This window comes from Mustela erminea, chromosome 4 (assembly GCF_009829155.1).
Source record: "Mustela erminea isolate mMusErm1 chromosome 4, mMusErm1.Pri, whole genome shotgun sequence".
Taxonomy (NCBI): domain Eukaryota; kingdom Metazoa; phylum Chordata; class Mammalia; order Carnivora; family Mustelidae; genus Mustela; species Mustela erminea.
In genome coordinates this window covers 40,936,930-40,954,718 of record NC_045617.1, presented here as the reverse complement: position 1 = coordinate 40,954,718, position 17,789 = coordinate 40,936,930, and the positions used below count along the sequence as shown (strand labels likewise).

Sequence of the window (17,789 nt, the reverse complement as noted above, 5' to 3'; positions counted from 1 at the left end):
CTAGTAGTGAAGGTCTGCTCTAGACATCATCTAATAAATGTGGTCCTAAGAGGTTAGGTCCATAAAATTTTTAGCAATTTCCCCAGGGTGGGGGCACTACATAAGAAGTAATCTCTATTGGTAAAAGATTTTAAAAACCAATGTACTTTAACCCATACATAAATGACAGCAGAGTTTTAGAATTTAAATTTCATTAAAAAGATAATGATACTTGTAGCAACTAACACTTAGTCAAACATATCAAGTGCTAAGTACATACTTCATTTAATTTTCACAACTCTGTATGAGGTTCTGTTACAATTCTCATTTTTCATAAGATGAAACTGACACATAAGAAGGAAATAAACTGATCAAATGTCATGAGGTAAAAAGTGAGGAACTTGGACCTAACCTGGGTTCACAGGTCACACTCTTTCTCTACAGAGCATAGGTTGCTAGAGATGTAGGTTGCTCACTGGTTCACACTAGGTAATAGCATCACAGCAAAAAACACCCCTTTTCAGTGGCCATACGGTGGTAGCCTAAGTAATTCCATTCAGGGTCTTAAATCTTATGAATACTCACAGAGCACTAACTCCAGATAATTTCAGACTTAAAGAGATGTACGCTGAACTCTTTAAAAATGATATTCAGATATTATGTTGTGCAAGGTCATAAAAAATAGTTTAATAGTACACTGCATTTTGTGGAAAATAAACATGGTCAGAATTATTCTTCTGGAGCTAGACAGGAACACAGCAAGGCTAAAAAACAACACAACTTAAGAGGCCTCCAACAGTAAGGGACCAAATTATTTGAGACATTCTGAAACCGCCCTTTTGACTTCTTTTAAAAATTTTAGGTCTTCTCAAGCACGGTACCAAATTCTCAGATAGGTAATTGGTATTTTCAAAGTGCTTTCGGCCAGACATATTTAAAACTTCTGGGTGGCCAGGGAGCATGGCTTGCTGTCAATTACTCATTAAACCAGCTCTGGGGTTCCTTACCTGTTTGGTATGGTTGTCTACCATGCTAGAAGAGTCATCAATGGCCAAACAAATCTGATACTGGCGTTTACTGGGTTTGGTCCTTCGAAGCCAAATCTTGTCTTTCCGAAACTGACTAGCGATGTATGGAATGACCTTCCGCATGTTCAGTCGCTTCCCGGTTCGATAGTCTCCTCTATTAAATTTACCCAAATGGGACCAAGATTGGTTAGCAGCTGCTCATCCTCTGATAACTTTTTTTAAAAAATACAATTACACTGTAATACTTTATAACCAATAATACCAAATAACCATAACCTGGCACACGCAAGCGTTCCTTGTCCATTGAGAGCTGAGGGCAGCCAGGAAAACTGGGTATGTAGGTAATAGTAATTAGGTTCTTTCAGGAAAGCTAAGACACATTTTAAAATTTAGAAAAATATGTTTGTACTTATTAAGTCTTGGACTCTTTTCTGTTCAGAAACTGAGTTTGGAAAAATCTTTTAAAAGATCCAGTGAGTGACACATGCAGCAAGCCCATATAGCCACCCAAAGGCTCAGCCAATTTTCCCATCAGATGTTAATGGATCAAAGGAACTGCATTCAAACCAAACTTCAAAGACACTTCAGTGTTTAGCGATAATATGAAACAGGGTACACAATGACATACCGGTGCCTGGGCAGCACAAACAGCCATCGTAAGCCAGCACTTTAAGTGACTAGGGGTTGAGCTCAATAGAAAGGTTGACACTGCCATCTTTTCAGGGCACTGTGAGTGAGGCCAGGGTTGAAGACTTACTTGAGCTTGGCTGCCTGGGTCGGCTCTAATATGAGACGAAGCTGCTCACACAACTGTTGCGAAAGCGGTGCAGTTAAGGCCGAGTAACTCTGCCACATCTCAGCGGCAGCCTTCTCCTGTGACAACAACGAGTAAGTTACCCAGAGAACATCGGAGCCAGCCAAAGTCATGAGGGCAAGACGAGGCTTGAGGCAGAGCGGCAGAAAATGACCTGCATGAACCTCATCAACAGAAGCTAACTTGAGAGCTGCTCTTAGCAAGCTGCCAGCTAGTTCACGTCCTTAAAAACGTCCCCTCTTCCACCGAAACCACAACCCTTGGTTCCAAATGAGAAAGGATGAAAAAGGCAGAAAATAATGGAATTTATAGCCATCTCAACAGTTTACTCTCACCATCTACAAAGGCACTTCGTGTGAGTGGGGCACTGTAGACGGGTAATGATGGTGGCAGCAGATCCAGCCTCGGAACTGTGGCTCTCACGGTTATGTTTCAAAAGCAAGAGTGATGAGTGCAAATCTCTCAACAGTGTGCTTCTACCCTAGACACAACGCTCCAACTATGGCAGAGCCCGCATACAGGTCTGCAGTAGGAATGATGACAGCAGGGACTAGCATGTATATAGACAGTAAATTGAGGATGCAAAGTCCTTAATGAAGTTCTAATTAAAAATGAAGCTTCTGGTTAATCTGTGCTGGCATATTAGGTCAGCCAGCAATAGTTCAGGTGGCCTACTCTGAGGAAGACCTATTTTGTGCCATTTTTCAATCACTGTCCTATCTGTTCTATCCATTATAGAGTGAGCAACAGGAACTCAAGGAAATAAATACATCAGCTTTTCTGTTTTAATTAAGCTACATGCTGAGTGGGAAAGTAGGCAGAAAGCAGTGGATGGATGTAGGCTCCATACACTCGGTCCCTTGTACAAAGGTAAGTGGTGCTAAGAACCTGTTAAGCTTGCTATATCTTTAAACAAAACAAATAAACAAAACAAACAGAAAAAAACAAGATTATCTTGTGAAAAAACCAGTGACTTGGGCGCCTGGGTGGCTCAGTGGGTTAAGCCGCTGCCTTCGGCTCAGGTCATGATCTCAGGGTCCTGGGATCGAGTCCCACATCGGGCTCTCTGCTCGGCAGGGAGCCTGTTTCCTCCTCTCTCTCTCTCTGCCTGCCTCTATGCCTACTTGTGATCTCTCTCTGTCAAATAAATAAATAAAATCTTAAAAAAAAAAAAAAAAAAGATTTAGAAAAAACCAGTGACTTACTTCTTCTGGGTTTTCAGATTCTTGCGGCTGCCACATTTCCAGCTGTCTCTCCAGCTCCTGTCTTAGCTCACTGATGTCTTTTAAAAAGGGCTAAGGAGAAAAAGCCACAGATAAGAGGCAGACTAGGTTGAAATCACCAACTCATTGCCACTGGCTGCCTTCTTCTGAGCAGTATGAATTACAAATACATACCCCTGAGACACAAAGCTTAAGCAATTTAATGGCACAATGAGAAGATGCCAGACAACTGCTCCCCATTTTGTAGACATAAGATAAAGGAAATTTACCATTTAGAAGAAATCCATCCAGCAAAATCAAAACAAAAAACCCACAAAGGTATTAATATCAAAGTGTTCTTTGATTAATCAAGACTCTATTAAGTCAAACGATTAGGGAAAGCGCCATTAAGTCTGCTCTTCTTAAAATGTAGGCATTAAGCCAAAGAGCCTTGCTCCTTCCATCAGCATAAACTGTGAACTGTCCCTACACGCTTCTCACACAAGGATGCTGGACATGAGAAGAGTAAATCTGAGAGCCTGAGGCTGGAGGACAAGCCCACCATCACGGTCAGGTCAGGACAGACCACCCACTACGACCCTGGGATGAACTACTGGAACAGTGTTACCTGTTTAGAGAAAACAGGTCATACTGACAGTTTTCCTAAAGACTTTGATAAGGGAAGAGACCTCTAAACAACCAGATATATCATGAAGTTCTAAAAACAAAAATTTAAAAGCAGTTTATAACTACATTTTATTAACTTGTTAAAGCAGTAATTTGTGAAAATTTTCATACCTGAAAAACTGTGTCCATGAGGAACTGATGGGCTGTGTGAATGGTTGAATCTCGGCTTCTCTCTGCTTTCTCCTTCTCCGTCTCCTCATGGGATAGGTTGGTCCTGGGATCTTGGTCTTCCGTTTTAACAGCTTGGGTCTCCACCTCCATCTCATCAAAACCTATTTGTACACAAGGACAGAGTTGTACTTACCATAAAACTACACGGAGATGAGCCTTCACAATTGCCTGCCTATCCTAACAATTACTCAAACCTTACTCCTCCACTATCCACCAAATTTCTACATACGGGTTCCACATGTTGCTTTCCTTTGGGTCAGTCACTTCCAATTCTGACTCCCCTAACCGCCCCTCCTCCCCACCGCGATGTTGAAGGCAGCTGTTCTGCAATAAAGGGAAATAGGGGAGATTCCCATTTACCCCGATAAGCCTTGTAGGACTGTGTGATTCTTTGAAGTACGTGCATACAGAACTTTGATAAAAACAAAAACTAAAATAAAGTCATAGTTCCATTCTATAAATGAGAACACTGAGGCAAGGAAAATATGAATAATTTGCCTCAACCTATAATATAAGGAGAGGAAGAGGCGAAGTCTGGATTCTTAATTTTCATCAGAGCTATGCCATTCCCACCGCCATATAATGGTTGGGCAGTCGACAATTCTAAAACCTAAGAGAAGAAGAATAAAGCAGGAAAAAGGGCTTTTGAATTGGGCAAGTTCTTTTGAATTTGCTTTTATTCCACTGCTGGTAAAGTTGTTTTTTTAAGGTGTTAAAAGCATGTCCTTTATTTATTTATTTTTAAATAAACTGCCTAGTAATAGCACTTGGTCAACGATGAAATGGAACTGTATGTAAGACGTTTCGTTATTTTTTCACATGCATTTTCCCCCTTCTTCTTCTTTAAATATTTTTATTGCATTTTATGCTAATATATTCCATATTTTCACATAATTGAAAACCCTTCTTTAATAATCAAGAGTGTATCTTCTGGTCATAAAGAAGTAAGTGTACTATTTTGTTTTCTGCATATTCAAAGAAGACTGATGGCCTTTTGCCGGAATCTCAGGTTTCTGAGGTCTCCTTGAAGGACAGTGTCTCCAACGCCACTCCTCCACCTTTTGACTCCCAAGTGAACTATAGTGGAATTATCATAGGCAAATGAATACCTATGCCATGGGTTTGGATGGCGAAAGAACAAACCAGATCAGACCACACTGCATAAGAAGTGACTTTTCTAAGTCAGCTTGGGAGGGATTTCTTCACTGTAGTACTCACCAGGGCTTGCCGTGGTCCCTGACTTAACCTCCTCTGGCTTCAGCTGTTCCACATCTGCTGTGCGGAGCTCCTCCTCCTCCGCGTCCAAGAAGGTATCCTCTATCTCCTCTTCCTGGTCCCCCCTGGAATCTTTTGCAGACTGTTGCTGCTCCTTGCTGGCCACATCTGCCAGTAACACACACAAACACATAGAGAGCCTAGGTCTTTGCAGAACAAAGTAATCAAGAGTGGGTATAGTCTGTCATTTTAAGCTCCCAAGACCTTATTCCTGCTGGTTCTCCGCTGACCAGCTATGAGGCATGAACACAGTGCTTGGCTTCTCTATGCCTTGGATGCCCTCCTGACCTACTGATGTAACTGCCTATTCTCTACCACAAAAAGAAGATGCTTAGCTAGGTTTTTACTGCTCTTACAAGAAACTGAAGCAGAAAAAACAGGCTGGACACCTGACTCAGAGCAGCTAACAGAATTATCCTACATTACCAAGTTATGAGTAGAGAACCTATAATGATTAAGAGTGTAACAGAGGATACAGAAAAACCAATGTTGAGGATGAGCTCTGTGATCCTGGACAAGTTCTTAAACTTGTTTGGCCTCAGTATGCTCATCTATAAGATGGAAATATTGTAACTCGTAAGATTATTGGAAAAATTTCATGATCATTTAGCAAATAGTTGGAATTGTATTTGGTACAAAGCAAGAGCTCAATTCATGGTAGCAATTATTATTACTGTATTGTTTTTCTAAAAAGTGAAGACAGGGAGAAAATAATTCATGATAGAACAATCATCTCTGAAACAATGCTCATAGATATAACAAGATATATTAACACCAATATATCTATATATATATATGAAACAATGATAGATATAACATAGATATATTGACACCAGTTTACACATTAGGAATAAAATATTAAAAAGTCACCAAGAGAACAGAAAGAGAGACTGGGTAATGACTGACCACTCCTCTTTGTACGTGAAGTTTTTCTCTTTTCACTTAAGAGAACACAAACATTTCTAGTTCACAGCTCTTGCCATTGCAGGGAATGACCTCACAGTGACCATGAAGGAATGCCCAATACTCAGAAACCACGAGATTAGCACTAGGTTTGGATGTGGCAAATTGTTAGCAAGGATATGTAAGACTTACACCAGACCCCAAAACCCTGAACACTTTTACTTGGCCACAGATACCTTTTTATACCAAAACCAAATTGCATTCCTGCATAATTCTTCTTAGAGAGAAAATAGTTCCAAAAAAGCCATTATCCATTCCTAAGATGAATTTCTTTATCTGCTGGGCATACGGTCATAATAGCTGAAACTCTCACAGAGAGCTGAGTGAGCAAGCAGAAGCCTTCCCTGAACCATACCGTACGTCTGTGCATCGTAAGGGTCACTGCCGTCTTTAATGTGCTCAAATGCATCTGCGTCCTCCAGCTGGGCCTGGGGCTGGGCTGGCCCCTGCTCACTGTGGCTCTCCATATTCACAGTCCTAAGTCGCTTATGGACATGCTCACTGTGATCACCCACAGAGCGCTCGTTGTCGGCCTGTCCAGGTTTCCTCTTGAAACTCTGTGGGAAATAGGTGGAAATTCATTAGAGCTTTGTCTATAATGGCAAAATGACTAACGTCCATCCACAGGGGGCAGGTTTAGTAAATGAGGTACAACCACAGAGAAACAGAATTCAGTGCAGCTATTAAAAAAAGAATGGGCAGATCTCTATACACAAATACAGACTGATCTGTATGATATACTTTATTTCTGAAAGGCAAGGAAGAAACACACATCCATACATAAGCTACATATGCAAAAATACATGTAAAACAAGACAAAACTAGTTGCACCAACCTTCTCTTAAGTGGCTTGAGGACAGGAATAAGATGGAAGCTTTTTAGGGGATTGCTTTTTATATAGGAACTTCATTTCATGTTCATGAATTATACCTCACTCAAAAAAACCCTAATTTTTAGGGGCACCTGGGTGGCTCAGTTGGTTGAGCATCTGACTCTTGATTTTTGGTTCAGGTTATGATCTCATGGGTCATGAGATAGAGCCTCTGTGTCATGCTCTGTGCTGGGCATAGAGTCCACTAGGGATTTATCTCCCTCTGCCGCTCCCCCTACTCACAATTGTGCTTGCAATAAATAAATAAATAAATATTTTAAAAGCCTTATTTTTAAAACACAAGAGAGTAAGGACAATGGAAAAAAGACTGGCTAGTACTGGGCAACAGCAGCCAACACGTGGCTCTTAGGCTGCACAGCAGGAATAGGGAGGAGAGGGGTGTGTGCGTGTGTGTGTGTACACTCCCCCACAGGGAAGAAGCCCAGGGTCCTGATCTGCTTGCTGTGGCCACCATCACATTGGGGGAGACAGCAAAGCTTCGGAGCCTGGCTTTTTTAAAACCACACAGCTTGAAGAGGGATAGAGACCTGTGTGTTTTTCTTGGTCTGTTTCTGGGAAGCCAGCCGGGCAATGAAGTTGGATTCATGGCCTTCTGCCTGGTTTGCGTCCGCAGCTCCACTCCCGTGTTCCTAGGAAATGCAAGCCACAAGAGAATGAGGGTGGAAGATGCGGTATGAGCACCTGGTTACTGCACTGGATTAGTCAGTTGAGCATCTGCCTTTGGCTCAAGTCGTGATCCCAGCATCCTGAGATTGAGTCCTCCATGAGGCCCCTGCTCAGCGGGGAGCCTGCTTCTCCCTCTGTTTGCCACTTCCCCTGCTTGTGTTCTGACAAATAAATAAATAAGTAAATAAAATACAAAAAAAAAAAAAAAAAGATTCTCTCCCCCTCTACTCCTCCCCCATGCTCATTCTGTCACTCTCTGGCCCTCTCTTTAAAAACAACAGCGAAAAAAACCTTTAGAACCTGGTGCGCATCAAGGAAAAGGGAACTACTAACAGAAGCAAAGTACTGGCTCTACAAGTCTAAATTCAACCTATCTTTACTTGGGAGCTTTCTAAAAATTAACATGAACCTGATTCTCCCATGAAGAACTACCAGTCTAACAGTTTCTTCTCTTTAAGCACAATACTTAAGTACAGCGTAGAGCCAACATTCTAGGGTTTGTTCTGAGAGGCAAATAAAAGTAGGCATCCGGGCGCCTGGGTGGCTCGGTGGGTTGGGCCGCTGCCTTCGGCTCAGGTCATGATCTCAGGGTCCTGGGATCGAGTTCCGCATCCAGCTCTCTGCTCAGCGGTGGGCCTGCTTCCTCCTCTCTCTCTCTGCCTGCCTCTCTGCCTACTTGTGATCTCTCTTTGTCAAGTAAATAAATAAAATCTTAAAAAAAAAAAAAAAGTAGGTATCCGATCATTTTCCCAGGGAATGGAAGATCTTTTTAGATGTCGACTGCTAACTAAATGGAGATGTCACCCAGGGAAAAGAGACCCTCCCAGAGGCAGCCGGCGGAGGCAGCGAGGGACTATCACCTCCTTTCCCTGCTCCTTCTCGGGCGCGGCCCCAGCCAGCTCGACAGCCTGTGCGCTCTGCACACTCTCCAACCCAGTCTGCCCGCAGGAGTCATGCTCCTTCCTCTCCATGGCCTCTGGCAACTGCTCCTCTGGGTCAGAGTTCTCCCCGCCTTCTTCTTCTTCCTGCAGGGTAAGCAAACACCACATTAAAATGCTCTGAGGGAAGAATATAAGGCAGCGGGGTGGGCGGAGGTGGCGGGGAGGGTCCTGGCAGTTTCTCCTGATTGCCATGGTAAGGGTCTACCTCATTCCCGGCTTGCTCACCGCCGCAGGGAGTGTCTGCAGGGAGGGTGTCAGGCAGAAAGGGATTAACAGAAACTTCGTGCTGCTCAGCAGCGCCACCTGGTGCTAGAGAAGTATCCTAAAAGAGTCTGATCGGAACGAAGTAACTAACCTCTCCTCCTCCCCCTGTTAACGTCAGACAAACCACACACTCCACAATACCTGGGGCTGGAGACCTTGATCCACAGGAATGCCATCCTCTGCGCTGCCCTCATTGGCTTCCTTGTCCTCGTCCTCCAGAGACTGCCGCCCATCCTCCGAGTTTTCTTCAGGATGTTCAGCAGTATCTTTGTCTTGGTCTTCAGCTCCTGTGTCCATCTCTTCCTCCCCCTCTTGCTTCTCCTCTTCACTGGGGTCTTCCTCAGGCTCATGTTGACCCTGACCTTCACTGTGGTCAGCCTCGATCTCTTCCTTTACTTCCTCAGCTTCATGACCTATTTCTTCGGTATCCATTGGCTTTTCTTCAATTTCCAAAGGATTTTCTTCTAGATAGATACAATAAAAAGGAGAAACACAGAATTCAACGGGATTTAACATGGGATCGAGTTATACAAGTTCTGTTATTAGTCTTGAACCAGGAATTGGGACACTATGGCCCCCCCAAGGCCAAATCTGGCTGACATGCCTCTGTAAATAAAGTTTTACTGGAATACAGTCACATCTATTTGCTTACCTATATATATGTTTAGCCCACCCACCCTGTATTGCCTAGGCTGCTTTCACACTACTACAAAAGCAGAATGGAGTTTTTGCAATTCCTGTCGTAGCTTATGGCCTATAAATTATGATGTATTTATCTGACCTTTACAGAAAAAGTATGCCCACCCCTGCTCTAAACTGTAATGTATATGCAATTGTCTGGATGGTGCATATCACTAAAAAATTCCAAGTAATCCCCTAAAAAATCCTAAAAGCCAGCACAACAATATAGGAATATTTTAGACCAAAGACAGGAAATGATATTATCCTTGGGAAACATTGATAGACATCCTTCTTTATCATACACAGAAAATACGACATATATTTAATGGAAAAATCCTATCTGGAAAAGTTTTATTTATTAAAAGAACACTCCTAGGGGCCCCTGAGTGGCTCGGTTCGTTAAGCGTCTGCCTATGGCTCGGGTCATGATCCCAGGATCCTGGGATGGAGCCCCATGTTGGGCACCCCGCCCAAGTGGGTGTTTTCTCTACAATGTTTCCAATACCAGAGAGCTCTCCCTAGGGAAGTCACCCAAACGGAACAGTGGGTGACAGATTACTATCAAGCGCCATGTGATTTCTCTTGATTATTCAATTTCATTCATCTTAACAATGGCTTCATATTTCAAACTAAATACACAACACAAGCATAGCAATCAATACTGAAACAATCATTTCCCTAAGAAAGCTAAAACTAGACTCCATAAGAGGCCTACATATACCCAGACTGCAGTGTTCACATCAACCCACGAGACGGGGCATCGAGATGGCTGTGGGGAAACGAAGCTTTGTGGGAGGAAGCACCACCCTAAGTACCATACTGCTAAAATAGAGGACAGGAGAGGCCATTACTGGCAAAAACCTGTTGGTTTACGTTAATTCTACTCAGCTTACCCTTTAAGCCTAACTCAGGTAAGAAACACTACAGAGACAAAGCAAACAATTTTCTCAAACTGGAATTGAGTTGACCAGACATGATTTATAACCTGGCCATGATATGGCATGAAGAAATTGATTACTGCTCATTTTCAGTGAATTCCAACTGGTCTCTTAGGTTTTGAAAGACACACCTCCTTCTTCATGGTCTGTGTCCTCACTGCCATTCTTATCTTCACTGTCTAGGTTCATGTCATCTGGAAGGTCCAAGGCTTCAGGTTCTGGCAGTTTCTCCTGATTGCCATGGTAAGGGTCTACCTCATTCTCATCATATTCCCTCTGTGGACAATGAAGAGAACAGGAAACAAACAAACAAACAAACCCATTTTTAAAAAGAAGCATTTGCATATAATTAGCTCTAAGCAGTTATGCTAAAAGAATACAAAGGCTCTTCTCTAAAATTTCCCCCCCACTTTAGAATTTTACTAATGCTTCCAGAATTTTCATGCTGGAATTTCAAACTCCACTTTCTGTGCAGGATCTCCACCAATAAGAGATACTGTGTTACTTAATTTCATAAAGGAAACTAAAGGTAATGAGGAGATATATGGAAAAGAATCACAGAGTTTAGCCAAACTCCAGCATGAGCCCAAACAGCATGAAAACCACCTCACTCGCAACCAAACTAGTTAGATAGTTTATGTCCTGCTGACTTTGTTACATGTTCTTTTATGAAGCAATGGGAAAACAGCTAATGAAGAGGAAAAAATGTCTTGACTCTCCCCAGGAGCTGTGTGGTATTAACAGCCCTGGCCCAGAATCAGGGGAATATGGGTTTCAAATCCTCATCACCTCATCTACTTGTTCATTAATTTTGTCCTGGCCTTGTCCATCATCAGCAACTTCTGATTCTTCCCTTTCTTCCTTCTTATCTTGGTTTTTTTCTCTGTTTGACTTCCCAGCATCCAAGTTGTCATCTTTGGCAACAAGTCCACAATCTTCCTAAATGTCAAAGGAAGAAAAAACACAGAATCATTATTCTCAATCAAGAAACTGCTTTCATGGGGCTTCTGGGTGGCTCAGTGGGTTAAGCCGCTGCCTTCGGCTCAGGTCATGATCTCAGGGTCCTGGGATTGAGTCCCACATCGGGCTCTCTGCTCAGCAGGGAGCCTGCTTCCTCCTTTCTCTCTCTCTCTCTCTCTGCCTGCCTCTCCATCTACTTGTGATCTCTGTCTGTCAAATAAATAAATAAAATCTTAAAAAAAAAAAAAAAGAAACTGCTTTCACATAGGTTGATTCTACCTAAAGTAGCTCTTAGGCATGTAGAATTTCTGCCTGTTGGGCCAATCCCATGGTAGTATCTAGCTGACAGAGTGTCCTTCATGGGCCAACACCCTTCATGAGTCGAGAGCAGTCTGACTTGGCCCAGATGGCAGCACTGATGGCCAGTGTGTAAACAGTACGGTGGGCCACCCTGTGCTGCTGCAGAGTCCCACCCAGCCCTGGACGTCTCCTAAGCAAACAGTTGGAGAAGTTCAGTGGTCAACAGTAGAATCAGCGCATTTGCACTGAGTCTTCTTAACTTCCTTTCTGTAACACATGGGAAGGCCCACATTAGACCGTTCTTCCGGCTCTGAATACAATCAAGTACGAAAGATGGAAGAGGAAAAAAAGAGAAAAAAGGGATGAAAGAAAGAAGCAAAACAAAGGCAGAAAAGGAAGAGCAGTAAATTACAGGGAGTGGTAGCTGGTGGGAAGGATGCCTCGTCTCAACCTGGGGACTAGAGGACGGGGCGGGGCGGGGGGGAGTCTTTTAATTACCTCATCCATTCCTGGTCCTGTTTCTTCAGTTTTACTGTCTTCTTCCTCCTCGTCTTCCTCCTCCTCTTCATCACCCCAAAGCCGCTCATCTAGTTTGTCAGCTTCCTCGCCATTCAGATCACCCATCTGTTTATCCAGGTCTCCGCCCTCACTGTCTGATTTCCCATCATCTTCTGAAAGGGAAGGCACTGAGCTTGGTGAAGGAAATCCCCAAACTGAGAGGTCTGTGGATGCCGAAGAGGCATGGACCCACTACCCGGCAAATACCCCACCTGAGATTGTGTTTCTACAATGTACAGGCAGATGTCTTTAGATCTGCTGAAGTAGTCCTACTGTGTTTTACAAATGATTTGAAGGAAAAAAGAAGTCTGTAATGTGTGATATTAGCAAACAGAAGGGTGGTAGGATAGCTGTCAGGGTATCTACTTCTGGTGCTGCGGGGAATATTCGTTATGGGACTCAGTAACTTCACTGGGTTTTGGTTTCTTATCTGTGAAATGAAAAAGTTAAACTATAGGATTTCCAAGGTTCCTCCCCATCTCCAACACACTATACAATTCTCTTTTATCCAACATTTAACATCATGTGGCTAACTCAATCAGAATTTTCTTGCCATTGTTTTTGCTCAGTGTCTGCTGTGTCAAAGATTAGATTCTTATTCCGCTTAGGAAATGTGTACTTTTCTACTCTACAGTCAACTTTCATTTCTGTAAGATCTTTGCTTACAGTAACACAGAATATCTCAAATTAAGCTCTAGACAGAAATTTAGGGCAATAACAATTATGGAACAAACATGACAGGTGATGATGTCACGTAAGAAATCACATTCTCAAACAATTTGTAATGAGAGGGGAATGTTCATAGGTTAAATGAAAAAAGCAGACTACAGTGGTGCCTGGGTGGCTAAGCTGGTTAAGCATCCAACCCTTGATTTTGCTGAGATCATGATCTCAGGATTGTGAGATCAAGCCCTGCATCAGGTTCTATGCTGGGCATTGAGCTTGCTTAAGATTCTCTCTTTCCCTCTCTAAAGAAAAGGATTAAAAAAGCAGACTATGAAACTATTATGGTGTGTGTGTGTGTGTGCGTGCATGTGTGTGGGTGTGTGTGTGTATGTGTATGCAAGATATGGAAAAAAATAAACTAAAACTTATTAAGTGGTTTGGGTGGTAAGCCTAAGGGCTATCTATTTCACACCTGTACTCTTGTTCCAAATCACCTATAACAAATGTCTACTATTTTGGTAAGTTTTTTTTAAGATACTACCCTGACCAATTTACTTTTGAGCTGAGAGCCAAGCTCTACTAGGGATATCTCTCCTTGCTCTTTCGGGCTTCCCTGAAGGGGAAGTAACTGCATTGAGCACATGAGGCAGCCAAAATACCAGTCAACGTCTCAGTTCACTCAGAAGAATCTCCAAAACTGACCACAGACTTCTGCCTCAGTGGACACAGGGATGAAACGTGCATATGCTGCTGTTTTCATCTGCAGTTATAAGAGTAATAGACTTGTTCCAGAAGATTATAACAGGCTCCTTATTGGGAACATGGAATTTCCTATATAAAATATTTCTTACAAACGAGAATTAAAGGACAGATAATCGCAAACCTTGTTCTTCAAGCTCCCCATCATGCATTTTCCCTTCAAAGTCTTCTGACATCTCAATGGCATTATCCTCGCCCTTAATGTCTGATTTTGAGTCAGGATCCTCTTTATCCTTTTCTTGACCTTTCTGAAATGTATCTTCTGCCTATATCAAAAAGCATTATAGAAAAAAATAAACACTGTAACTTCACTCATGTTTATTCGACTCTAAATAGAATATAAATATTTAAATGCCAACATTAACAGCATAAAGTTATCTCTGGGGAGAGAAAAAAGGAGAACCAACAGGGATAACCACACACACAATAATTTCTGGTTTGCTTTAATATGTCTGTAATTTCCAGTTTTACTGTACTGGAATTAGAGAATATAGGATTTTGTTAAAGGTTTCTCCATGTGAATTGTTTTAAAAAAAAAAACCCACATATTTAAAAGAATATGCATTCTTTAAAAAAAGGAATGAATTCTTAAGAAGGAGGACAAAAAAATTCAATCTTATTATATTGTCCACATCTTTAATATTTTTATCACTTTGGTCTCTCATACACAGTAACTGAATGTAATTTTGTTCACCTTTCCTTAAACTATATATTCCTATATACTCTAGGTGATATTTGGGGCAGAAGATTCATGACTGTCTTATTACGGTTGGATTTTAAAAATAAAAACCTAATAAAATCCTATTACAAGAATCTAAGCAAAAGAGAAAAAGTAAGTTTCCCCAGCACCACCATGCTCCAAAACTCCCAAAGAAATTAGCCTCAGTGACTTTCTGGTCCATATGTTTATCCATGAATACACCTAGATGATCTGTAGCAATAGCTGTCTCCCAACATTTTATGAAACAATGATCCTTTTTTGTTTAAAAAAGGGTTTTTACAATCTGCTTTTCTTTTCTTTCTTTCTTTCTTTCTTTCTTTCTTTTTTTAAAGACTTTCCAATTAATTTCTACACCCAATGTGGAGCTCAAACTCATGACCCCAAGGTCAAGGGTTGTATGCTCTACTGACTAAGCCAGCCAGGCACCCCCGCTTTTCTTTTTTAAAATTAAAAAATGTCCCAGATAAATTTAAATGTATCAACATGGAAACCTATCTCATTCTGTCTAATTAACTTACAGCACTGTTCTGCATAGATGGTATCATAATTTATACAATTTCCTCCTGATAAATATTTGGATCTTTTCACAGTTACAAATAACACTACAGGGAAAATCCTTGTACAAAAAAAACACTCTTTCCTACACCCATTTATCTTTGACCCTTATTTGCATTTCTATCAGAAAATATGGAATTCCTAGGTTAAAGGATACACACAATTAAAATTGATTAGATACTGCAAATTGTTCTGATAGCTTTTATTCCATTTAATGTTTTGTGATTTGGATTGCACTTTTCTATTAAGTTTATAATTTTTTTGCTTTAATTTTTTTCCATGAGGAAAGTACTGTTGACGAAGTTAAATTTGAGAAATTTAACCAAAAATATGCATGTGTATTAAACAGAGCTCTACCACATCAACACTAGCATAACTCTCTTGGTTATTCTTTCCAGTTTTCCCTTCAAAGGATGAAAAATTGAAAGTGGTTTGTCCCTTTATTTGTAATAGCTATAACCATACCTTAAATAAAAACTTATGGTCTGCTTTAGACTTTTAGAATATAGGTGCTAAAAAGAAACTCCATTATCTCTTATTTCTTCAAGTCACAGTTGATAAATCTAAACGACTAATAATAGTATGTAAAAAACAAACAAACAAAAAACAACATTCGTAAATGAGACAGGCATTTAAAAAAGGAACACAACAATCTTAGCCCAAAGCATCTATTTCAAAAACATTTTTGATTCCAACCAAAAGAGGATATAGATTAAAATTTTTCAACAGGTCTTAAAGACATATAATAAAACATGTTAGTAGTAAACACTGGCATTATTATTTAATGCACCTGTTACCTAAAATAGTCAATTTGTTTACCCTTAAATGAGCCACTACCAAAATTACTTTAGAAAAACCATCAGCAAAGATCTCCCCATTTAAAATAAAAACTTTTAAGTCATTTCCCTCTTGAATTATAGCCATAACTAATGACTGAGCTGCAATGTTCTTTTCTGTAGTCTTTGGCTTTTTATTTGTATTAAGCTTTTGTATTCTTAGGGCACCATGAATCACAGTTTGAAAACCATTAACCTATCAAGAAAAAAAAAATTTGAAAATTTTGAAAAGAAAGGAAGAAGGGAGTGAGTTTCTGTAAACTGTATCCATGCTTCAGGCATGTGAAAACGTACCTGTTCTTCATTTTCTATCTGGTCACTCACATCTTTCATGCCCTCGCCTTCCCCAATTCCACCTCCTTCATAGTCATGGAACTCAGTTGCTCCCTCTCCTGCTGAATCTTCCATGAATTCTTTGGGCAGGCAAAATCCCTTGAAAATAAGAGTGAACAACTAGGTATAAAAGCAATAAAAGACAGAAAAAAAAAATTGTTTTAGCTTTTCTCTAGCTCAGCATTTTCAATCTGATGGAAATACATCCAGTAGACCTTTGATATTCTTTTCTTTATTGCTGGTAACAGTTATTATGCAGGTTCAAAGCTTGACATCAGATTTAACATGTAAGGTTTTGAGTTCATAGAGGCCCTCTGGTGTGTAGTAATTTCATTTAGCAAGACAAAAATCTGAATGAACTATATACTAGAATAATATTTAGGAACAAGTCACTGAGCAAGGGTAGAACCTCTCAGTATCTAAATCCCAAAGGGATTTCATCCTTCTTTATTTACTTCTCAAATTAGTAAGCCTGAGAAGAAAGAGAGGAGGAGGAGAAGACCTATAATCCTGGAGGTACAGTAACTAGAAGCAGATGACACAATGGGAGATTTCATTTTTACTTGAAAAATCGAAGAAAATTTGGTGTGATGCACAAGTAAAATGTTATTTTTAATATAAAAAAATGCCTCCCTCTCAACTCTTGAGGTAAAACTGTCACTCTTGGTATATGTGCCACATCTAGCATTTTCTGCCAAGGCACATGGAATGGCATGGGGTCAAGAGTCAAGAACAAGATGAGACAAAGAAACACATGTGAAGGTTAAGAAAGCAGTGCCTTATGTTGGAAAATAGTTTGCAAAGGACAATCAACTACTAGCATGTGGGACAAAAAATGAACAGAAAAACAAGTAGAAGGTATGTGCTATGGTGAGTGCTGTGAAGTGTGTAAACCTGGCGATTCATAAACCTGTACACTTGGGGCTTATAATACATCTTATGTTAGTACAAAAATTTTACAAATTTAAAAAGCCTGGGAAACCCCGCACTAATGGGCTGGAGTATTTGGTACTGGCTGCCCGAGCATGCTCCACATGAATAGTCCTTACCTCCTGGGCGAGCTCTGTGAAGACCTGGGCAAGCACAGAGAGCAGTTTTGCAGTGCTACGGTGAGTCGCCAAAGACATGGTCAGGAAGAAGAGGACGAGGTCTGAGTATCTGGACAGCATGGGCACTAGACGCACCAACAAGCAGCAGGACTGGCTGAAGAACTGCGGGCGAAAGATCACAAGGCCTGCTCACACCACGTAACGGGTACTGGGTTCTCTCTGGGGTAATACAGATGTTCTGCCACCGGACAGCAACAATCGTTGCACAACACCATGAATGTACTAAACGCCCCTAAAGGTAAGATTTATGTATATCTTATCTTACACACACACACATACACACACACACACACACACATACCTCTGCTCTCTGGTATTTCTTCCTTGTTCACACAAAACTTCACAAAAGTACACTTTAAATTCTGTCACTTAAGCTTAATTTAGTTAACAAGGTTTTTTGTTTTTAAAAATGTTTATAAATGAATTCTATTCGGAATCAAAGCTAGCACAGGAGGCAATGCTACAAACTTACAATGTCCTACAAAGTAAGT

The 17,789-nt window shown here is 41.0% G+C and overlaps 1 protein-coding gene across 2 annotated transcripts in view; it reads right to left on the bottom strand.

Annotated features, from left to right (window-relative positions):
• The window catches only part of MDN1 (midasin AAA ATPase 1), a 168,103-nt gene that overhangs the window by 5,958 nt on the left and 144,356 nt on the right, over positions 1–17,789 (bottom strand). Inside the window, exons 83-97 of one of the 2 annotated variants that reach the window (XM_032339051.1) lie at positions 17,239–17,400; positions 16,151–16,288; positions 13,869–14,010; positions 12,260–12,432; positions 11,291–11,440; positions 10,633–10,777; positions 9,024–9,346; positions 8,538–8,702; positions 7,539–7,640; positions 6,475–6,676; positions 5,100–5,264; positions 3,822–3,982; positions 3,027–3,116; positions 1,765–1,880; positions 987–1,161 (exon numbers count right to left, since the gene is read on the bottom strand). In XM_032339051.1, coding sequence (XP_032194942.1) covers positions 987–1,161; positions 1,765–1,880; positions 3,027–3,116; positions 3,822–3,982; positions 5,100–5,264; positions 6,475–6,676; positions 7,539–7,640; positions 8,538–8,702; positions 9,024–9,346; positions 10,633–10,777; positions 11,291–11,440; positions 12,260–12,432; positions 13,869–14,010; positions 16,151–16,288; positions 17,239–17,400 — 2,409 coding nt within the window. The remainder of the gene's footprint in view (positions 1–986; positions 1,162–1,764; positions 1,881–3,026; positions 3,117–3,821; positions 3,983–5,099; positions 5,265–6,474; positions 6,677–7,538; positions 7,641–8,537; positions 8,703–9,023; positions 9,347–10,632; positions 10,778–11,290; positions 11,441–12,259; positions 12,433–13,868; positions 14,011–16,150; positions 16,289–17,238; positions 17,401–17,789) is intronic. The other variant, XM_032339052.1, reaches the window with a different exon arrangement.